General features: G+C 39.6%; 1 protein-coding gene across 4 annotated transcripts in view; it reads left to right on the plus strand.

Annotated features, from left to right (window-relative positions):
• The window catches only part of UBTD2 (ubiquitin domain containing 2), a 60,003-nt gene that overhangs the window by 29,192 nt on the left and 6,312 nt on the right, over positions 1–24,499 (plus strand). For all 4 annotated transcript variants that reach the window (XM_029942856.1, XM_029942857.1, XM_029942855.1 and 1 more), the window contains exon 2: positions 12,436–12,672. In XM_029942856.1, the coding sequence (XP_029798716.1) occupies positions 12,436–12,672 (237 nt within the window). The remainder of the gene's footprint in view (positions 1–12,435; positions 12,673–24,499) is intronic.

A 24,499-nucleotide genomic window follows, 5' to 3' on the forward strand; every position in this document is an offset into this window, starting at 1 on the left:
CTCCCTCTCCCTCTCCCTCTCTCCCTCTCTCCCTCTCTCCCTCTCTCTCACTCTCTCCCTCTCTCTCCCTCTCCCTCTCTCTCTCTCTCCCTCTCCCTGTCTTGCCCTCCCATGCTCATGCTGTTTCTTTCTCAAAATACATAAAAGAAAAACAACAATATTAAAACAATAAAATTTAAAAAAGGAAACGACAATATTTCCTCTCTCTGGGGCACCCAGGAGGCTCCGTGGGAAAAGCATGAGACCCTTGATCTCAGGGTCATGAGTTAGGGCCCCACCTTGGGTGTAGAGATTACTTAAATAAAAATAAAATATATATTTTTAAAGGTCTTCTCTTTGTATTTGGCTTTTGACTATTTTATTATGTGTCTAGGTAGGGATCTCTTACATATGTAGATCAATGTATTCCATTATATATAAGAAGTTTTGGGCCATTATTTTCCTGTAACTACCTTTTTGTCTCCTCCTCCACGTTTATTTATCTGAGAGAGAGAGAGCACACCTGAGCACAAGGGAGTGGCAGAGAGAGTCCCAGGCTGGCTCCTTGCTATCAGTGCAGAGCACCACATGGGGCTTGATCTCACAAACTGTGAGATCATGACCTGAGCCAAAATCAGGAGGTGGACCCTTAAACAACTAAGCCACCCAGGTGCCCCTTCTGTCTCTTCTTCTAGTACTTAGATTATGTGTATGCTTATTGGTAATCTTGATGGTTATACAATTATCAAGATCTCTTGAGAGTGCTCATTTTCTTTAATTTTTTTTTTAATGTTCCTCAGGATAGATGAAGTTAAAGGACCTATCTTCATGTTCACTGATTCTTCTGCCTGCTCAAATCTGCTATTATGTTTCTCCAGTGAATTTTGCATTTGTTTCTGCACTTTGTTTTCTTTTTGTTAATGTTTATTTATTTTTGAGAGGGAGCACATGATCAGGAGAGGGGCAGAGAGAGAGGGAAGGGAAACAGAATCTGAAGCAGGCTCCAGACTCTGAGCTGTCAGCACAGAGCTCGACATGGAGCTCGAACCCACGAACTGCGAGGTCATGTTCTGAGCTGAAGTTGGACACTTAACTGACCGACTTAGGTGTCCCTGTTATTGCACTTTGGACTTTATGATTTTAAAAATAATTTCTGTCTCTTGAGGAGTGGAGGAAGCAAAATGGGTAAAGGCGAGTGGGAGCTACAGGCTTCCGTTATGGAAAGAGTAAATCACAGGAAAAAAATGCACAGTATAGGGCATACAGTCAGTGATACTATAGTAGCATCACATAGTGACACATGTAGCCAACATTTGTGGTGAGCATAGCCTAAGGAGTAGAGATGTTGAATCAGTATTGTACACCTGAAAGTAATGTAATATTGTGTGTCAACTATACTCAGATTTTTAAAAATAGTAATTTCTTTCTCTTTATTAAGACAGTCTCATTCTTCTAGTTCTTTACACCTGGTTTTCTCTAGTTCTTTGAACATATTTAAGATAGCTAACTTAAACTCTTTGGGTAAGTCCAGTGTCTGGACTTTCTCAGTGAGAGTTTCTTTTATCTGCTGCCCCCTCCCCTGTGTGTGGGCCATACATTCTTTGCATGTCTCATAATTTTTTTGGTTGAAAACTGAATATTTAAGATAATACATGACAGCCCTTGGTTTCAGATTCTCTATAAAGTTTGTATTCTTTGTTAGATATGGCCACTGAAGTCCTTGCTTATTTTAGTGGTGAGCTAATATGCTAATATGGTTGGACATATTTCCTTTTTTTAAAAATTTTTTTAATGTTTTATTTAATTTGATAGAGAGACAGAGCATGAGAGGGGGAGGAGCAGAGAGTGAAGGAGACACAGAACCAGAAGCAGGCTCCAGGCTCTGAGCTAGCTGTCAGCACAGAGTCTGATGCGGGGCTCGAACCCACAAACGTGAGATCTGGCCTGAGCCAAAGCCAGAGGCTTAGCCGACTGAGCCACCCAGGTGCCCCGTGGACATATTTCCTTAAAAGTGCAGGACCAAGAATTCTGTTCTTTGCTACGTGGCTTTGTGTTCATATTGGGGCTCACCTTTAAAACTCAGTGGGGCACCTGGGTGGCTCCGTCGGTTAAGCGCCGGCTTTGGCTCAGGTCATGATCTCACGTTTTGTGGGTTCAAGCCCTGCATCGGGCTCTGTGCTGACAGCTAGCTCAGAGCCTGGAGCCTGCTTCACATTCTGTATCTCCCTCTCTCTCTGACCCTCCCCTGCTCGCACTGTTTCTCTGTTTCTAAAATAAATAAAAGACATTAAAAAGTATAATAGTAAAACTCAGGCAGTGTACTGCAATGCCTTAACCTTTATTTCCTACTTGTATGGCGCTTCAATGTCAGTTAGAAATGAGACCTTAGGATATTCTCTTTGTCTTTCCTGAACATGTACACAGTCCTTGAATATGCATAGTTCTATGCATGTGCAGCCTTTTAGATTCCCAGAAATACATCAGTTTTTCTGGGCAGCTCATTCCCCAGCTTTGATTACCTTCTTGCTTGCCCCACTGTTTCACTGCCTCTTGCAGGTGTAGTGTTAAACAATTTCTGCATATAGTTTTTGACAAATGACCCCAGGAAAAGGCTGTTCATCCTGAGAGAGCTATAAATTAGGTCATAAAGACAGGCCCTATGAGTAATATTTCCCAAAGAACTTCCACATAGGCCAAAAATGACAGGTTTTTTGTTTGTTTGTTTGTTTGTTTTTGTGATTGGGGCTTTTCAAGAGCTCCAACCCCATTCAGACCCCTCCTGTGGCTGTGGGGCTGGTGGCTTTCACTGTGATTGCTGTCTGTTTTCAAGGCTGTCTTGGAGCTGGGAAGAGGGGAATTGGTCTAGGGCATGTTAAAATACTACAGTACTCATGGTTTTTTTACCAAAAATCAGCACTTTTTCTTAAATAAGTAGTAAATGCTCCTTGGATTATAAGAAGTCTTTGCTTAATTTCCAGATTTCTGAAGTTTATTTTGACAATTTTTGCCAATGTTCTCATGGTATTTATAGAGAAGATTTTCAGTAGTCCTTGGGGGCACCTGAGTGACTCAGTTGATTAAGTATCCAACTTCGGCCCAGGTCATGATTTCTCACAGTCTGTGGGCTTGAGCCCCATGTCTGGCTCTGCTGACAGCTCAGAGCCTGGAGCCAGCTTTGGATTCTGACTCCCTGTTTCTGCCCCTCACCCCTCTCCTGCCCCCACCCATGTGTGCTCATGCTGGCTAGCTAGCGTGTGCTCTCAAAACGTTAAAAAAAAAAAATCTACTCTACCTTTTCTGGTGATAGCACTCAATTTTTTTTTTTTTTAGGTTTATGTATTTATTTTGAGAGATAGAGAGCAGGGGAAAGGCAGAGAGAGAGGAAGCCAAGCAGGCTCCCCACTGACGCCGGGCTTGATTCCCACAAACTGCGAGATTATAATTTAAGCCGAAATCGAGAGTTGGACACTCAACCTACGGAACCACCCTGGTGCTCCATCACTCAATTTTTTGTAAAGAGGTTTGAATAATAATTTAAAATGTCTTTTATATTTGACCATGTAGTTAATCATTTTTAGTGATCGCCATTCCTTTGTGTAGATTTAGATTTCCATCTGTTACCATTTTCTTTCTGCCCAAAGTACTTTGTAATATTTGGGTGCAGGTATGTAGGTGATAAATTCTTTCAGTCTTTATATGGCTGATTAGGTCTTTATTTCATCTTTGCACCTAAGCTTATGAAAAATACTTGTTTATAGTTTTTTTATATTTTATTTTTTGCAGTTGTGGCCCCATAAATTGAATTAGGGAATATTCCTTTCTCTTTTGTTTTATGAAAGTGTGAGTAATCAGTATCATTTCTTTTTTATTTTTATTTTTTTAATGTTTAATTTTTGAGTGGGGGAGAAGCAGAGAGAGAGGGAGATAGAGAATCCAAAGCAGGTTCCACACTGACAGCGCAAAACCCGGTGTGGGGCTCAAACCCACAAACCATGAGATCATGACCCGAGCCAAAGTCTGAGGCTTAACTAAGCCACCAGGAGCCCCCTATAATTTCTTCTTTATGTTGGTAGAATTCAATAATCCCATCTGGGTCTGGAGCTTCCTTTGTTGGGGAGGTTTTAAAGACAAACTCAATATCTCTAGTACACATAGAGCTAGTCAAGTTACCCCTTTTTTCCTGTGGAAATACTCTTTCATTATCCCTTAAATATCTGCTGGATCTATAGTGGTATCACCTCTTTCATTCTTAGGTTGTAATTTTTGTCTTTTTTTTCCCTTGTTCATTCTGACTAGAGGATTATCAATTGATTGATTTTTTAAATCAGCTTTTGCCTTTACGGTTTTTCTCTGTTTCTGTTTTCAATTTCTTTGGTTTCTGCTTTTTATTATTTTCTCAAGGATAGGCACTGGAATCTGGACTTAGGAATATATAAGAGTAGATTAGGCAAATGCCTAAAAGCCATACATATATAAATAGAACTCGGAAACTAGAAGTCTGAGTAGCACAGATTTAGCTTCTGAATGATGTCCTTGGTAGAATACACTTAGAATTCTTTGATCCTTTATTATAATCAAACATGGGGAACTTAAACAATTATGTAAGCATAATGATGAGTATCAAGAACTGATCAGTGCCTTAAATATTGAAATCAGATCTTAACTGCCTCTCACCATTTAGGTTTTTACTAAAAAAGATTTATTGTGAAAATATTCAAGTCTGAAAAAATAGTACAATGAATATTCTTGTACTTCCCATGTAAATTTAGTAGTTAACATTTTGCTACATTTCCATTTTTCTTGTGTGTGTGTGTGTGTGTGTGTGTGTAGTTAGGCACACTCCCCCTTTCAACAGCTGAACCATTTGAAAGAATTGTCACAACTTTGGGGCACCTGGGTGGCTCAGTTGATTGAGTGTCCAACTATTGATTTCTACACAGGTCATGATCCTATGGTCATGGGATGGAGCCCCATGTTGGGCTCTGCATTGAGCTTGGAGTCTGCTTGGGATTCTCTCCCCTTCTCTCTCTGCCCCTCCTCTGCTCCCTCTCTCACAAAATAAATAACTTAAAAAAAATCTCATCTAGCTTCAGGAAGTTTTTTAAAAAGTATTTTCATTGGAAGCATATTAAGTGTAGATAACTTGGTAAGAATTAGCGTATTTAGAATGTTAATGTCCAAGTATATGAGATGTCTTCATCTTGTTCAAGCCTGGTCTACTTTGGGGTTTTTTAAGAGTTTAAAAAATACATCCTGGGGCGCCTGGGTGGCTCTGTCGGTTAAGCCTCCGGCTTCGGCTCAGGTCAGATCTCACGTTCGTGGGTTCGAGCCCCGCGTCGGGCTCTGTGCTGACAGCTAGCTCAGAGCCTGGAGCCTGCTTCCAGTTCTGTGTCTCCTTCTCTCTCTGCCCCTCCCCCTCTCATGCTCTCTCTCGGTATTAAAAATAAATAAAACATTAGAAAAAAATTTAAAAAAAATACATCCTGATAATAGGTGTTGCATTTAAAATATTGTATCTTTTCTATAACTGTTATAAAGGGGACCTTTTCTTCCATTATATCTTCTAGCTGGGTGTTTTATGTATATAAGGCTTACATTTTATGTCCCATTACTATATTGATTTTTCTCATCATTTTCTTGTACTGGTTTTCTTGTATTTTCCGATCACACTGCAATTAGAGATCGTTTTACTTCTTCCCTTCTGGTTCTTGTGCCTCTGATTGCTTTGTACTGATTGTGTTGGCTAACACTTTTCAAAATAATGTTAAATAGTTGTGGAGATGATGGGCACCTTGACTTAGTATGCTTCCCCTCCTTGAATTACCCATAATTTGATAGAAGTGAAGGTCCCTGGATTCCAAAGAATGTAATTCTAGATAAAGCCATTCCCCCCACCCAGTAGGAAATAACGTTTATTACTTTAGAAAGTACAGTGGGCTTCTGTTAAGGGACCATATTCTTAGCTCCAATTTTATGTAATTTTAGCCTTCTAAATAAAGTTGGGGCTTTCGGTGTACATTTGTGGGATTTAATTGTATGCTTTTGTAACATTTTTAATAAGACTCACCCATTAAGAAAAGTCTTTGGGCATACTTTGTTCTGAGTTGGCTTTTCTTTTGCCTGTTGTGTATGCTCAGGCCATTGGTAAGTGGATTTATACTCTGAAAAACAGGGCCAGAAAGTCATTATGTTTATTTTTTCCCCCTCAATAAAGCTAGCTCAGACAACATTAGAAATTACATATATGTCTTTAAAATTATATCTTAGGGGTGCCTGGGTGGCTCAGTTGGTTAAGTGGCTGGCTTTTGCTCAGGTCATGATCTCACAGCTCATGGGTTCAAGCCCCACGTCGGGCTCTGTGCTGACAGCTAGCTCAGAGCCTGGAGCCTGCTTTGGATTCTGTAACCCCCTCTCTGACCCTCCCCTGCTCATGCTGTCTCTCTCTGTCTCTCAAAAATAAATTTAAAAACAAATTTAAAAAATTTTAAATTATATCTTATATTGTATCTGTAAAATTAACTGCTTAATTTAATTTTATAAACTGTAGGATGAAACCATGGTCAAAATTCTTGTTTTTCTAAAATAGTAGCATTAAAAATGGTATATTTAACTTATGTAGATAAGTATGCATACATGTGATCTTTAGTGCCTAATCTGCTATAGATGATGAGAACTTATAAGTTGAAGCTGACAGACTAGAAAACTGCATTAGCTCCTCCTTTATTGTAGAATTCCTCTTTGGTGAGCATGATATTTTCAAAGAAATGAATTAGGTGGTAGATTGAATAAGACTGGGGATTTGGTACTGCTCAGTTAACTTTTTCTTTCTCCAGAGACATTCCCTTGGTCCTAAAATAAGTCTGTGAAAGATGGATCAGTGCTGCTAGAAAAACGACTCAACACATGCTTTATTTTAAATGAAGCTTGTGATTGATGTGGTATGTAAAAGAAAATACATTTCTCAGCCTAAGTAAGACCTGGAGTGCTATAATGGAAAGAGAACTCTGGACTTTGAATCTGGTCATTGGGTTCTAGTCCTGCCTCTTTTTGATCCTGAGCACGTCGTTTAACCTCTTTAGGTCTTACTTCCCTTCGTGTCAAATAGTAAAGTCGGCTGGCACTGTCTAAGGTCTCTTCCACATCTAAATTCTCAGATATTAGAGAAGTTATGGGTATGGTTTTGACAGTTGGCCATGTTGATGCTCTTAGCCTAAGCATTTTAATCCCCCATCCCTATTTTTATTTTGACAGTTGCTTTAGGTAAAGGGAATGTATGGTGTGTGTGTGTGTGTGTGTGTGTGTGTGTGTGTGTGTGTGTGTAGTGCATTCTAAATTTACATGAGAATAAAATATGAGTATCCTTTTAGGCTAGACCATCTGTTAGGGAAGAGTTCTATAGGATCTATTCTTAACTCTTGGGAGTAACAAAAATTTCCCTTTCATTTTCATGATCTTCAGACTCAATCTAAATATAGGAACAGTATCCCAGTCCTATTCCTTGCTGCTTTCATGTTTTCAGAATTCTGTTAAACAACATTTTGTCCTTTGATGGTGATCTCTTTAAATATTCAGTCTTTTCCCTTAGGCTGTTATGTTAGCAAAACTGATGCTCTAGTTTTCAATCTGTTAAAGCTATTATTATGTGAGTCATACCTTGATATTTACCTTCCTTATACATTATGGCTTCTCCTTTATTCATTTGAAGGATCCTGATGTTAAATCTGGGAACCAAAAGGGAGGACCACAAGCAGGAAAATGACTATCAACATACTTCATTTTGGAAATCATTATTTTTTATCAGTAAAATGTCAAAAGGAATTTTGTGCAAAATTCATTCAATTGTAGAGTAAAAATAAATAAGATTATGTTGCTATTTGGATCTGAGAAGCAAACCTTTCTTGCGTTTTCTGCATGTTAGATCTGTCAGATTGGGAAGAAGTGTTGAACAGTTATAAGGAAAGGTAAGATAAGTAGATGAATGTGATTTAGAGGCTTCTCAGGGGCTCCTGGGTGGCTCAGTCCCTTAAGCAGTTAAGCATCTGACTTCAGCTCAGGTCGTGATCTCACGGTTCGTGGGTTCAAGCCCTGATTCGGGCTCTGTGCGGACAGCTCATAGCCTGGAGCCTGCTTTGGATTCTATGTCTGCGCGATGCCGCCCCCCCCTCCCCCGCCCCCCCAGCTCACACTCTGTGTGTGTGTGTGTGTGTGTGTGTGTGTGTGTGTGTGTGTATGTCTCTCTCTCTCTCTCCGTCTCTCTCTCTCTCTCAAAATAACATTAAAGAATTTGTTTTTAAAAAGAGGCTTCTCAATAGGTGAGTTTGGGGCAGTGTTGACTGATGGGGGAAGAAGGGTATTTTCTGAAATAATAAAATTAGATTTCTTCATTAATCTTGTTGTATGTTAAACCATGGAATAAAAAACTCAGTGTGGTTGATTGCCTGCAATTTAAGGGACTTAAAATAGAAATTTAGGGAATAAGAATTGCTTCCGGTCTTTAAATTCATTGTTAGAGCATAATACAGTACTTAGTCCCAGATATATGAATGATAATGAACATATCTCTTGGTATCAGGAGACAGATTGATGTGCGGAACAGGTAAATCTGAAAGTTTCACAGCATACAATGTAATCTAATTGAGTATATATAGTTTACATCTTTTTCTTCATAATTGAAAATGGTTGACTTGGTTAAAAATAGCTTCTTAGCTGCTAGACTCATTTCTATGTCCAGATATTTTCAGAAATATGGATTTATAATACTGGCTAAAACCATAGCACATTTGGTGACCAATTCTTAAAAAAATAGTCTGATGAATACATAGGAAGAACATGACAATCATAGAACATTTCTTCTAAAAATTAAAAGAGTACTTTATGTTAAATTGTCAGAATGTCAGGTTCTATTCAGAAGGTATGAAATGAAAAAAGACTTAGACTGTGTATTTTTGCAAAAATGTTTTAAGGTTTTTGATTTTTATATAGCATTTCCAAATTTATTTTTACTTAGCAAACACTTATTTGTAGTTTTATTACATACTAATCATTTTTATTGGTGTTTTACAGATATTAAGTCCTCATAAAACCCTAAATATTTTCAAGTTTTCATAAAAGCATAATTTAAATGCTTTTGCTAAATATCCATTTTTTCTCTGGTTTATTTAACAAAGATAAGTTAGGCAATAAACTGCATTTAGTTTAAAATGAAGCTTTTAACCTCATATTTTATAGTGAAAAATCTGCATTGCTCAGGGGTTTCACTAAAATAGTATGTTGTAAAGGCTTAAGTTTCTTAATAATGGGCACTTAATAGACAGGCATTCTTTATTACATATGTTTGTGATATAGAGAAAAAGAGAGACCTAGACAGAGAAAAGGAGGCTTACTTAATATCACAAGTATTTATTTGTCTTACTTGCTTTTACATAAAGTAATTACTTTGGAGCTTTACAGCTTATAGATTTGAAATGGATTTGGAGTGATTATCCTTAAGCAAAATGTATCGCGTCTTTCTAATGGGATGATGTTCTTATGCCTTCTGTATGTGGGGGGAGGTAAAATAAAGCTTCCTCATATTTGTAAGGAAGGGGCTTTTACTTTCTCCAAAGTATTTCCTTCCTTTATTATGAGATTGTTTCTCTTTTCAGTCCCTCTATTTGAGGGTCTCTTTTGGTTTCTTGAGTGTAGGTAGTGAGATTGTTTAGGTTTTGTTGTGTCTGCCTTTGCTTTGATATTCTCTCACAATGACAGAATTATAGACAGTTCTCTAGAACTAGTCAGGAAGAGTCTAAACTTTATTCAGATAGGTATCGTATGTGATTATTGAATAGATAACTTTGAATAATATTCTTTTGAATGTTGAATAAATACCTATTCAAATAAGTATTTACCAGTGTGCCTGGGTGGCTCAGTCCATTGAGCTTCTGACTTTTTTTTTATTAAGTTTTATTTATTTATTTTGAAAGAGAGAGCACATGAGCAGGGAGGGGCAGAGAGAGAAACCCAAACAGCTTCCATGCTTTTCAGCACAGAGCCCAGTATGCATCTTGAATCCATGAACCATGAGATTACAACCCAAGCTGAACCAAAATCGAGAGTTGGACGCTTAACTGACTGAGCCATCCAGGCGCCCAAGCATCTGACCATCTGAGTCTTGATTTCAGCTCAGTTCTTGATCTCAGGGTCCTGAGTTCAAGCCCTACTTTGGGCTTCGTGCTAGGCGTGAAGCCTACTTAAAAAAAAAAAAAAAAGTATTTACCTATTGTATCCTGTCCTCTACTCCCTGTCCAGTAAAGTAATAATAAGTGTTTGTCCCTAAATTATTTCTGACGTATCTAAAGTCTAATATAGCAGAAAATAAATTTTGCCTTTCATTTTACCTTTTGGTAGAGTCAGTAGAGGGTAGATTGTGATTATCTGACATATTCTGAACACCTTTTAGAGAATAATGCTCTGTATACATTTAATATTTGGAAGATGGAAGGGAAAATCATTAGTATAGATTGTATTTCTCACATTTGAATTGAACCTGATATGCACACCTATAGTGTTACCCTTAGTGGATGTTCAGTAAATACTTGTTAAAGAGACATGGATTCTATTTCCAGCTTTGCTACTAAACAGCTTTTCTCCTCTGCTGTCCATACCCTTTTAGAACTCAACTGGTTGGGGTTTTACTAGGATAAGTTAAGTTACAGAGCCAAAAAGTACAAGGAGTCAAAACACTGAATGTTTTAAGAGAAAACAGCTGGCAGTGGCATGATGGGCCCTTCTGCAGGTAGAGGATGAGATCTGATGTGTGCTACTTTGAGACAAAATGGCCAGTTTGGGTGGAGAGAGCATGGTCTAATCCAAGTGTCAAACCAGATACACTTTGCAGTATTAGTTCTGTCATCAGGAACATAGTTTGGTGTAGGGTATACAGATTGCCAAAGGACTAGAATAATGAAGAGCTCAAATTTCATTTGGGTCTGGGCCAGTAAGGGAGTGGTTAATTTCATGGCCTCTTTAGAACCATTTTGAAAATAATTTCTTTTAAATTAGTATTCTTTCTGCTATTAAATATAGAACATTGAATTTTGATGTACACCCTCTCCTTCCCACCACTCTGTCATTTACTTTCCACCCACTCTTATCCAAGGCTCCATCAAGCTTCAATTTTCGTTTTACTTATTTTTCCATCTATCAAACTACTTCTTACCCGTGGCTCCATATAAGATTAAGAGTGGCTCTGCATGTCAGTATGGGATCATGATCATAGGCCAGGTGAGTCTCTATCCGGGTGCAGACAAGTTACATCGGACTTGTTCTGGCACTGCTCCTGTGTGACGTTCTCTAAGGAGCTATGCTGCCTTTTCAGCAAGAGAAGAGTGGACTCTTACCTACTTTTTTCTGCCTCTTATAGTTAGGATCTTCTCCCTTGGTTCATTATCAAGGATCACCTATTCAACCCTATTTTCTCCAAAAAGTGAAGCACTGATTTCTGACCTTCTCCCTCACCATTTTCAAAATAAGCTCCTGTATAGGTAAATATTTTCAAAATATTTACACATTCTTGCCTGGTTTGACTGTTCCTCCTTTGGACACCACAAAGCAGTCTTTCCCTTCTTGAAGACTGCTCAGTGCCTGGTTTCTCGCTTCATAGGTCCAGAGTCCTGAGAGTCCAGCTAATGTTGCTACTTCATTTTTTCTAATATCTTACCACTCTTTTATGTCATCCTTTGACTCTTTAAAATCCTGCCATTTATTGTTTGATGAAACTCTTATTGCTCTTTTCCTGGGTAATTTTTTGAAATCATCCTGGGGAGAAGGCATAACTGAGTTGGAAAGAATTACTTACTTGTCACTGGACATTTTGGATAGAGCCTACTAATGTCCCCATTTTCTCTTGCAGTTCTAAAATAGGGAATTTCACGGGTGCCAGGGAGGCTCAGTCGGTTAGGCGTCCAACTTCAACTCAGGTCATGACCTTGCAGTTGGAGCCCTGTGTTGGGCTCTGTGCTGACAGCGCAGACAGAGCCTAGAGCCTGCTTTGGATTCTGTGTCTCCCTCTCGCTCTCTGCCCCTCCCCCACTCATGGTGTCTCTCTGTCTCTCTCAAAAATAAATAAAAACATTAAAAATTTTTTAAATGGGGAGATTTCAAAATGCAAGAGGTAACTAGTAGGTGGGCACCTGGGTGGTTCATTTGGTTACTGATAGCAACTCGGGTCATGATCTCATGATTTCAGGAGTTCGGTCCTGACAGCTCGGAACCTGCTTGGGATTCTCGCTCTCTGTCCCTCCCCTACTCATGCTCTGCCTTTCTCAAAATAAATGAATAAACTTAAAAAAAGAGTAACTATTAGGCAGACTTGTAGCTCTAATTTTAATTAGTGAATCAAAGAGGACAGACCAGACAACTTTTGACACATTGTTTATAAATTTTGGTTTTTTATCAGCTTTTTATTTTTCTTCTCAGTTGCTTTAGGTCGTAACCAGCCTTTGAAAAAGGAGAAACCCAAATGGAAAAGTGATTATCCCATGACAGATGGACAGCTGCGCAGCAAGAGGGATGAATTTTGGGATACTGCACCCGCTTTTGAAGGCCGTAAAGAGATCTGGGATGCATTGAAGGCAGCAGCACATGCTTTTGAGAGCAATGATCATGAACTGGCACAAGCAATCATTGATGGTGCAAACATAACATTACCACATGGTAGGTCTGTGGGTCCTCATGGACAAAGGGGAATGCAAGTCAGTCCTTTCTTATAGCAAGAAACCAAATGGGAAGTGTTCCTTCTGCTTGCTGTGCATTATTCTCCTTTCCCCACTCCCATCAAAGAGGAACATTCCTTTTTCATTCTTTATATGTTGTTCAGTTGGAGATGGATTCACTTTGTATGTTTATATTTTTTATGTGTTTTTTTTTAAATAAGCTCTATGCCCAACATAAGGCTTGAACCCGTGACCCTGAGATCAAGATTTGCATGGTCCACCCACTGAGCCAGCTAGGTTTTTGTTTTAAATATTTTGGGAGTGCCTGGTTGGCTCAGGTCACGGTCCCAGGGTTGTGGGATCAAACGCTGCATCGGGCTCTGCACTGAGCATAGAGCCTGCTTGGGATTCTCTCTCTCTGTCCCTCTCTTCCTCTCTCTCTCTTCCCCACTCATGTGTTTTCTCTCTCTGTCAAATAAATAAAAATGAAAAAAAATTATTATTTTTAATCTCAAGAAAGAGAGTGCTTGATAACCTGTATTTTCTAACTTACATACTCAGAAACTTTCTTCTCCTACTTCATCAAGGGCCCTCCACTCCCAGTCTCACTCTTTCAGAGCTTCTACTTTATTTTTTTCCTACTAGAGCTAGACAAGTAGTCTCAAATTTAGATCTCAGAAGCCTTAGAGACTCAGTGGATGCTCCTTTAGTCATTACACTTTCCCATCAAGCCTATTTTTAGCATAATGAACAAAACTAAACATAGAAGTCATCACATGTTTTGAAGGACAGTTTTCTATGGTTGCAGGCCCAAGCATTATGAAGACCCTTTTTCCTTCGCTCAGGAATGTGACTCTAAGGACCACCATTAGCTTTGAGTATTTCCAAGGACACATACCTGCTGGGCCCATGCACATCCTTTTGCTTGGTCTCTGATTAGAAACACTTCAGTATTTTTCATGGTATACTGAGCTTTGTGTGTTAATTTTATATTCTTTGTTCTTTTGATAACTGTACTTATAAGTTTTTCTCTTCAGTTTTTCAAATTAATATTTTTCTAAGTTAGCCCTCTTTATAATCACCTGCATTCTTTTGTATCTTTTTCTGTTCATTTATATCTTCATTGTTTCTTTTTCAATATCCCCCTTTGTCTGCATTTTCAGAACACTGCTTTTCACTGTTGAATCACCTGCTTTATGTCCTTTGACTCCTTTCAAATAAAGATATTTAACTTAGTATCCTTCCCAGTTGTCCAAATCTCTGTTAATTTTCTGAATTAACTGTGCTTCCAAGAAGCTTCACGAGTGTTTAGAAATCATCACCTGAGCTGAAGTTGGATGTTTAACTGCCTGAACCAACCAGGCTCCTCAGAGCTTTATTTTTCATGATTTAGACATTTTTTACTTATGGTCCTATATTTCTTAAAAGAGTATCACCTTTTTCTAATAGGTAATTTTGGCATTACCTAAAAATCATAAAAACATTCTCAACACAGTATTTTGCCAGTAAAACTAGGTTACAAATTAAATGGCTTACCCAAATTAGCATAAACAGGTTGTTTTGTTTTGTTTTATTTTTTTAAGGTGTGAGGTATCTGCCAGGCTTAGTTGGTGCAAGGGGTGACTCTTGATCTTGGGGTTGTGAGTTCAAGCCCCACATTGGGTGTAGAGATTAGTTAAAATTATTTATTATTAGGGCACCTGGGTGGCTCAGTCAGTTAAGCATCTGACTTCGGCTCAGGTCATAATCTCACAGTTAGTGGGTTCGAGCCCCGGGTCTTACTCTGTGCTGACAGCTCAGAGCCTGGAGCCTGTTTCGGATTCTGTGGTCTCCCTCTCTCTCTGACCCTCCTCTGCTCACGCTGTCTCTCTCTGGCTCTCAAAAATAATTAAAAACCAGGAAAAAAAATTTAAAAAAAATCATTTATTATTATGTTTATTTTTGAGAGAGAGAGAGTACAAGCTGGGAGGGGCAGAGAGAGAGAGAGAGAGGGAGTCAGAAAATCTGAAGTTGGCTCCAGGCTCGAAGCTGTCAGCACAGAGTCCAACATGGGTCTTGAACTCACAATCTGTGAGCTCATGACCTGAGTCAAAAGTGGACATCTAACTGACTGAGCCACTCAGGTGTCCCTTATTTTATTATTTTTTAAAGTTTATCTATTTAGAGAGAAAGAGAGCAGAGCACAAGTAGAGGAGAAGAGGGGAGAGAGAATCTTAAGCAGACTTGTGCTGTTAACATAGAGCCCAAAGTGGGGCTTGAACCCACGGACCATGAGTTCATCACCTGAGCCCAAATCCAGAGTCAGTTGCTTAACTGACCGAGCCACCCAGGCACCCCTAAATGACATCTTTTTTAAAAGGTGGTTATTACTTTTTATTTTTCACAGAATCTGGCTCATAGTTACTATTCAGTAATTTTCAGTTAAAGCTTGTTCAGAAACAGTATCTGTTTTATAAAGGTGAGCATTTAATGCCTATTAGAATTATTATATAGAAAATTAAAAAGGAATTTTAAATTTGGCTACTCTCTCTTCCTACCTTATAATTTTCTAGAAAGGTAGTTATTTCTTTAGCATCTACAATTAAATATGGTTTCCATTTCTCTCCCAATTCACATGTAAAATCTCCCCTCTTAACCTTTTTTGTATAAAAGGAGTAACTGCTCACTGTTATTCAAACGTGTACTTTTCTCTTATAGACTTAACTCCAACTTTATTATTCTTCTCGTGGTTAAACATTGCCAGGTATTCAGTTATGCTTTTGAAGGTCCATTTCTTTTGTCCTTTTTCATGCTTAGGGATACGGGAGATAGAAAGGGGTAATTCTTTAAAAACTTTTTTAAATCACCTTCAAAATATAGGTGGGAAAAGAGTTGCCCAGAATTTTTTTTTTCCTTTTTTCTGGTCTTATCTCAAAATAATGCCAAATGTGAATAAATCAAACTATGTATAATGCAATGTAAGGTTTTAAAAATAAAGGCACTTATAAATAGCTTTATTAGAGCATTTCTTTGTGGAGGGAGCCAACATGATGAAAAGAACACCTGGACTGAGAATCAAGAGTAGTAAAGTACTAATAACTCATGGTTTGAACTGATGTTATGTAATCCTCATGCCTATAATAATCACCTACAACAATCCCTATTTTAAAAAGGTGAAGAAACTGAAACACAAAGGTTGTGTCCTTTTTCCAAGTTTTATGTCATGGGATTTGAACTCCAGTCCTGGATTTAACAGTAACAAAGCAGTTGAATGACACTGTTGAGTCATTTCATCTCTGTGTTTTGTCAAGTGTCTCTACACAAATAATCTCCAATGTTAATTCCATTTTTAGTCGCTCCCACACTTTAAAACTGGCGTGCCTGGCCGGCTCGGTCATTGGAGCCTGGGACTCTTGCTCTTGCCATTGTGGATTTAGGCCCCACGTTGGGTGTGGAGATTACTTAAAATCTTTAGAGAAAAAAAGACACAGAAACACAGTATACTTCTATTAATACTAAAGAGAAACAGGTGGATTCTCAAAGACCTAGACAGGCAGGAAATGCATATGTGTAGGCCTTGTTTTTGTTTCCCTTAAGTGAGAGCCCCACTAAGAAGCAGACCATGGGACGGCTGGGGGACCTAGTCTGTAAAGTGTCCAATTTCAGCTCAGGTCATGATCTCATGGTTTGTGAGTTTGAGCCCCATGTCAGGCTTTGCACTGACAGCCTGGGAGCCTGTTTCAAATTCTGTGTCTCCCTCTCTCTGCCCCTCCCCTGTTCATGTTTTCTCTCCTCTCTCAAAATAAAAAATAAATAAATAAATAAAACAGGCCATGAGTTCTGGTTCCTTTAAAGGTCTCTATAAAGGTGCCTAGGTGGCTCATTTGGTTGTATCTGACCCTTGATTTTGGCTCAGGTCTTGGGATTGTGCCCTGTATTGGGCTCCCTGATGAGCATGGATCCTGCTTGAGATTCGCTCTCTCTCGTCCTCTGCCCCTCTTCCACGTCGGCGCTTGCTCTTTCTCTCTCCCTAAAATAAAAATAAATAAATACACGAAGGTCCCTAGAATAATTTGTCTTTTTTTCTTAATATTTATTTTAAGAGAGAAAGTGCAAGCCGGGGAGGGCCCGAAAGAGAGGGGGGCAGAGGATCCAAAGCAAGCTCCATGCTGACAGCAGAGAGCCCGATGTGGGGCTCAAACTCCCAAATGGTGAGATCATGACCGGAGCCAAAGTCAGATGCTTAACCGACTGAACCACCCAGGTGTCCCAGAATTTGTCTCTTAAAAAACTTAATTGATAAATTTGTCATCATCATAAAGCTTAAGAATGAAAGCATGAAGATATTACACATACATGGAGACAGAATTTTCTCCACACTATTGTGTTTAGAAATGAAACAGGAGCTTAATAAAGGATCTGATGAATGACTAACGATTAATTAATTAATAGTATATTAGTATATTATTTCCACTCTATCCTCGAAGAAACAAAAATGATTTGGGGTTATAAAATGTAAACTTATCAGGGCACCTGGGTGGCTCAGTTGGTTAAGCATCTGACTTGATTTCGCTCAGGTCATGGTCTCATGGTCTGCAGATTTGAGCCCCACATCGGGCTCTGTGCTGATGGTTCAGAGCCTACCTGGCATTCTGTCTCTCTCCCTCTTTCTCTGCCCCTCCCATACTTGCTGTCTATCTCTCTCAAGATAAATAAAAATAAACTTATAAAACAAAATGTAAACTTACCTGTTCTGTTTCTGTTACCCACCTGTGTTTTGTTTTTTTTTTCCTCCAATAAGAGTGACCAAGGCCCTGAAATCGCTGAGGTGGGAGATTGTCCCTGTATCAGTAGGCTTCTCTGAAGATCACTGTCCCCTTAGAAATGTGACAAAATGTTGCACAGGCTCTTAATTATGGTTTAACCATCAGATGGCTTGAGCAATATATTCAAGCTAAGCCACCTTTCACATGCTTGCTAGAAGACATGGTAGAATTGGTGCTTCTGAATGCCACAGTCTTAATAGCTAACTTGGTAGCATCTCTTAAAGTCTGACTGTCAGATGTAAGCTTAATATAATTCCCAGGAAAGTGTTGTTTGCATGAGAGAGCGTGACGTTAGTCCTCAAAGACTGCTCATATCTGAATGAAGGGTAATTTTGATGGCCCTTTTGACATTATCGCGATTCAGGTTTATTAGAAGACCCCATGAGGCATAAAGCATTGGACTCAAACTTTTTATTTTGATCCTTTATGATGTTGCTCTGAGTGAGCTCTCCCCTGTAAGTCTGCTTCTGAGATTTAAAACTTGTGTGAGAAGGGAGCCAACGTTATTGTTTTCAATGGGTTTATTATATGTGTTAGGAAATTTTGCATGAGTTTTATTATTTAATCCATACAAGAGCTTTGTGAGATAGGTACTGTAGTCCTTGAGGAAACGGACTGAAGATCTCCAAAATTAGGGTCTAAATTAAAATTTGCATGTTATCAGTGCCAAAGCCACTCTTCCTCCCATCAGATTCACTGCTTCTCCTCCAGACTTCCATTCCTCCATTAGACTTGACAGTGGGCTTCCCAGATCATAGGATGAACATGCTGTTTTGCTCCTGTACAGTCTTCCTGTAACTTCAGTGCTCCCATCCAACTCAATTATGTGTTCAGGCCTTCAGTGCCATAGGAAGTCACATTTGTTGAAAAAGAATTCATACCTTCTGGGTCAGTTAGAAAAGAGAAGTCAGGAGAGGGAAGGAAGGAGGGAGTGAAGGAGGGAGGGAGAAAAGAAAGGAAAGGAGGAGGGAAGGTCCAGAATAAAGACCGTATTTCTACAAGCTTGGGAGGAGACCATCGATGTGACAGAAGCCTTGCAGTTCCAGGACATTGCCCACTTAATTAATTTTGGGAGGACAGTTCTCTATATCAGATTGTCAGTGTATTTTAAATAGTAAGAGTTCACCTGTACTGACATATATTGAAGTATACTTACTGCACATATTTAAAGTACAACCACTTTACAGTTTGATCAGCTTTAACATGTATACACCCGTGAAACCATCCTCACAAGATAACCCTTCATATCTCCAGAAGTTTCTTAATGTAAAAATTTATTTTTAACATTTACAAATTTGTTCAGGTAGGGGCGCCTGGGTGGCTCGGGTGGCTCAGTCAGTTAAGTGTCTGACTTCGGCTCAGGTCATGATCACATGGTTCATGAGTTTAAGCCCTGCATCGGGCTCTGTGCGGACAGCAGAGAGCTTGCTTTGGATCATCTGGCCCCCTCTCTCTGCCTCTCCCCTGTGTGCTCTCTCTCTCTCTGAGAAATAAACATTAAACAAATTTGTTCATGTAGCTATGTGAGTCTCAAGGAGTGAAACCATTAAGACTGACTGCAGTCTTCTAAGAGTGAGCATAGAGGGATAAGCAGGGAGGCCTTTGAATGCTGCAAAAGACCTCTTTTTTTAACCTGCAAGGTTGCTTCAGAAAGCATTCCTGGCATTTAGTAAAGTCATCCTTCTTATTTTATGTATAATCTGGTTTTATCTTTTTAATTTTCTTACGAAGTATTTTGATGCCTCATTAAAAATAGCCATAGAAAACAGTTGACCCAGGAAGAGAATATCTGAGCAAGTCATCTAGACAGAAGGTAAATAAAAACTTGAGAAAATTATGGATGAAATTAGAACAGAAGGTGGAGCCTTGGCAGCTTTCTTACTGTCATGGGGAGATTTCAGGCCTTCCTGACCTGGGGAGGTAATGGCCTGGCAGTTGCCTATCCTGGTGGCCATCTGTCTCTGCTGGGACTTGAAGCCTGTGATGGGCTTGTGAAGGGAAGGGAAAAAAGACAGGAGTGCCCTTCCACTGAGGCTGCTTGGAGAGCAGTGTAAGCAAGCCTGCTAGCCCTTCTTTAGAACTAGTGAAGATGTGCTAAATGAACCATACCCTCAGGGCCCAGCGGGCAGTGAGTAAAAACATTCTGGAAATTACAAATGCAAACATACTAAAAGTGACTTTAGAAAGGCAGAAAAATGCCTACATCATTGACTTTTAAAGTGTTTATTTCCTTCTTGTATTTAAACACACAGGCTTTCTTTGAGGAAAACTCTCCATCTTATAACTATTCCCTGTTGTTCACACATTCCTCTCAAAATATGGTAGATGAGACAGTGACAGTAAAATGTCCATTTTGTCACTACATTTGCTGGCCTCACAGCACTGAAATTTAGTCACCATTTTCTTTTGCTTCATCTTCCAGTTCCTTTTCTGACCTTATATTCACATCACTGGCAGTTGTGTGGGCTGCATCTGGGCTGTTGGCTTCCAGCTCCTTGTGATTCATGTTCGGCTTTTCATCCCTCTAAAATTTTCCTTTGCATGGGGCGCTTGGGTGGCTCAGTCAGTTAAGCATCGGAGTTTGGCTCAGGTCATGATCTCACAGTCTATGATTTCGAGCCCCACGTTGGGCTCTGTGCTGTTATGACAGCTCAGAGTCTGGAGCCTGCTTCAAATTCTATGTCTCCCTCTCTTTCTGCATCTCCCCCCTTACACTTTGTCACCCTCTCTCACTCTCAAATATAAATATTAAAAAAATTTTTTTCTTAATTTTCCTCTGCCTTTTTCCCTCCATGTCCATTTCCTTCTTCTCATAAGCCATACCACTCAGGAACCCAGCCTTGTAGTTTTGTCCCTGTGCTACATACTTAACTTCTTCGGGAATCAGATTATTTCAATCTGTCACTTATTGTGTCTGACCCTGAGCAGATCCCCTCTGCTTCCATTTTCTCATTTGTAAAATGAGTGGAATAGATTGGCCATAGAAGGCTATTGTGGGGATTAAATGTTAATGTGTGAGAAGTGCTTAGAGCTAGAGCCAGTGAGCTCTCTTAAATGTCTGCTTTTATGTGCAAACCTGTACATCTGAGATTGTTACTTAAACACTGTTTACCCATTTCCCAATATGCCTTTTCAGTTACCGGCACATAATTCAGTTGAAGCATCTCACCGAACCTGAAGCAGTTAAGAAACTAAGAAAACTTTGTAATCCTAAATTCTCTGTCACTCTCATTTCCTATTTAGGTGATTCTTCTTTCCTTGTTCTTTTCCATCATCCATAATCTGTCATTAGGTCTGGCCGGTGACCACGGACTCTCAGATCCAATTCTTCCCATTGCTGTAGTCAGACGATCATTTTAGCAGGTCCCAGGTGCCTGGGTGGCTCAGTTGGTTAAACATTTTAGCAGCCCCCCCCCCCCCATACCTGGCATTCTCCCTGTATACAAATGAGAAAATAGCCTTCAGCCTTCTTTTGTTCACTAGCCTAACCCTAGCACCTGGAACATTGCTTGGCAGGTAACAGGCACTCAGTATTTGTTGGATGAATGACTCATGTGCTGTATCAGCCTACAGTATGAAATCTAAAGTCCCAGATCTTTCCATCAGGTTGTCACTGTTGCTGTCTAGGCATCGCACATCATTGGTTCTCTAGTCTACCTCAGCAAAACCACTTGTTATTTCCTGCTTACCTTGTACTAATTCTTGTTTTCATATCATTCCTATTTCTTAAGATGCCCTTTATTTCTATTCCATGTCCTGCCCAGAACACATCTTCTTCAGAATATCTCCTCCTTTGCTTTACTAACTTTAGTCACTCTTCTGTTGTCTGACGTCTCAGCTTTTGTTTGATTTTCAGTGTGTCAATTTATTTATTTTTTTTTTCACGCATGCAAAAGCAAAGGGCTTATTATGCGCTTATATAAGCACGGGCTCACAGACTCCACTAACACTCAGTGTGTCAATTTATACTTAAAATCTCTGTTGGGTTTGCTGTATCTGCTTACCTCAATTAGAAGTTTCTGGGGATCAAGGACCGTGTTGGCTCTCTTGTACCCTTTGCTCCCTAGGGCCAGTCATAGGCCTTACACTCTTCCAGGTGTTTAGTAAACGCTCCTGCAGCAACTCCATGGACTGTGAAGATTCTTTTCTAATAGTCCTATAGAGTCCTACAAAGATGATGTGTTAGAGGTCACTATTAGAGCAGTTTGTCTTTGTGTAAAGACAAAGGGCTATAAACAGTGGAGGACTGGGAGTATATTGTTCAAAAGTCTGGGCCTACAGAGAAGGCATTCTGTTTGGAGTAGGTAATTCTGGGGTAATACTCAGCTGTGAGCTATATATATATTGTCAGCAATGATTGTTTTTATTGATAACTTATCCCAAATATTTAATTTGGAGAGAAAGTAACCCATAAAACTATGGCTTAAAATATAGCAAAATCACATCTGACTTCCCCTGTTTAGTTATTGAGAACATGTTTATAACTCAGTCTATAATTTGACAGAAGTGAGTAAAAGAGTAAATAAACCAGAAAGCTTCATGTTAATGAAATGCAAGTTACCTTTCCCAAAATATTAAAATATGAAAGCTAAACAATACGAAGTCTGGATAGCTTATTTCCAGCATCAGACATGAGCGCTGCCTGAGCTGGAATAAGAAGATATGCCATCTGCCGGCATCTCTTCCATGGAAGTTTTATGCTCACCCATTTAAGATCTGAAAACTGAATTCCTAACTTGCTGGGCTGAAGGGCAGAAGGGAAAGGACTGCTTTCCAGGGACACCTGGCTGGCTCAGTTGGTAAAGCATGCGACTCTTGATCTCAGGACTAGGAATCTGAGCCCCACATTGGGGGTAGAGTGTACTTAAAAAAAAAAAAACATAAATAAAATCTCTTCTTTTATGGTACTATCTTAAAGGGGAGGGGGGTAAGTGAGTGAATGAATTGGCAGAAGATGCCAATTGTTGTGTTTTTTTTTTAATTACTTTTTTTTTTTTAAGTTCATTTACTTAGCGAGAATGCACACAAACGGAGGGGCAGAGAGAAGGAGAGACAGAATCCCAAGCAGGCTCCATGCCATCAGTGCAGAGCCCGATTTGGGACTCCAACTCACAAACCGTGAGTGAGATCACCACATGAGCTGAGACCAAGAGTCGGATGCTTAACTGACTATTCCACCCAAGCACCCCTGCAATTAGTTTTAAGAAAAAAAGAGAAGACTGCTTACCATGGCGTGGGGATATTCAGATATATAGAGCCAGAGGGCATGTTGGACTGTATGTTTGTTTTGAGATCAGCGTGCACTGCTGTTGTAGCAGTGTGCAAAAGCTGCTCTGAGAGCGCCAGTCCTTTTTGAAAGAGGCTAAACATGTAGGCTGTCTTTCAGTCTGGACGTGGTTCGGCTTGCCATTTGACTTTTGTTCTCAGGCCTGCTGTTTTATATTGGTCGTGGCACTGACGACGAAACAGCATATGCAAACCTGGGAATCACTTTAGACGTTTTCTCCTGCCTCAGTTTGCTGAGTGAGAAGGGTATTTCAGGTTAAAGAGTATTGCTCAAGGTTGCACAGCTAGTTAATAGCAAGGCTGGGAATCTCATCTTGGTCTCTAGATTTCGAAGGTGATGATTTGGAATGGTGCTTCTCTCAAACAGTTCTGTAGATACGCTCTTGTACTTAGGCTGACCGTACTGATCCCCCAGTACCAGTGGGTTATGTCTCTGAGGTGCTTCCTTAATACAAGTGATGGGTCTTTAGGGAACTCTCCATGTCCTCTTTCCTAGTTCTCCTGGGGGTCAGCCCATCCGGAAGGCACTAGTACATTTCTTTGCCTCACGACTAGGCTATATAAATAGTGAAGTTCACACAAGTGACTATTCCGTCATTTATAAATAGCATGGGTGCTGTGGCATGATGGTCACTTGTGAGGGAACTGCCAGTGACCACACCCGCGCTTGAGGTACGTCCATTTCTGCAGTGTCCTAGCATTCACGTTAATTAGTGAACTACACAGAGGTAAGGGGAGAATCACATGTGTCATGCTTGGTGACTGAATTCTCATCCCAGCCCATTTCATGTAATTGAGAAGACAGATGCCATGGTGGGCTGGTGACTGTTCCAGTCTCATTTTGGATGCGTTGTATTTTCAGCCTATTGATAGTGACCACAGAGTTCAGTTCATTCACCCATTTGTTCATTAATAAGTATTTCTTGGTGTCCCAACCCCATGCTCATTAGCCTGTGTGAGTGTTTTGAATATGGTAGATGTTTTTATTTTTTATCCAAATTGATAATCAGCTGACATTAATATTCCAGTTTGAACAAAGGGTGTGATACGAATAACCTTGTAAGAAAACATTCATTGAGTATGCTGTCAAACTTCCCCGGGGAAGTCCTAGTAATTACAATGCAATTTATGCTTTATAAAGAAATCAGCCATCAATACCTTTTTTAAACCATACATGATTTTTTTCTCTCCCTTGAGCTATCTGGTTATAAACTTCTTATCTTCTGTTCTTCCTTTTTAACCCATAGCTTCTCTGTAACAGATTGACTACTTAGGTTTAAATTAAACCCCTCAGTCATTTTTGTGGTGATTGTGCAAGTGAGGTTCATCTATAAGCCAGGAGCCAGAGCAGCTGGTAAGCTTGTTGTCTTCAGTGTGTGGTGTCTTTGGCGAAGGACTTTTGCCTAAGTATTTAGGAAACTGCTCTGGAATAATGTGGTGGGGTGAATTGTGCTTAGAGATCTGTTTTTTGCTTTTTGTGGTTGTTGTTAAGGTCGCTGATTAATTTCTTTAAAAGATATCCCAGCACCATTTGAATATTCCCTTAACTTGGTCCAAACAGTAATAATACTAATAAGTTTGAATTCTGGTGGTTTTTTTCTTTTATCTTTTTTTTTTTTTTAAGTTTATTTCTTTTGAGAGTGAGAAAGCGAGTACCAGCAGAGGAGGGGGACAGGGAGAGAGAGAACCCCAAGCAGGCTCTATGCTGTCTATGTTGACCTTAGCTGAAATCAAGAG

This window comes from Suricata suricatta, chromosome 6 (assembly GCF_006229205.1).
Source record: "Suricata suricatta isolate VVHF042 chromosome 6, meerkat_22Aug2017_6uvM2_HiC, whole genome shotgun sequence".
Lineage (NCBI taxonomy): Eukaryota > Metazoa > Chordata > Mammalia > Carnivora > Herpestidae > Suricata > Suricata suricatta.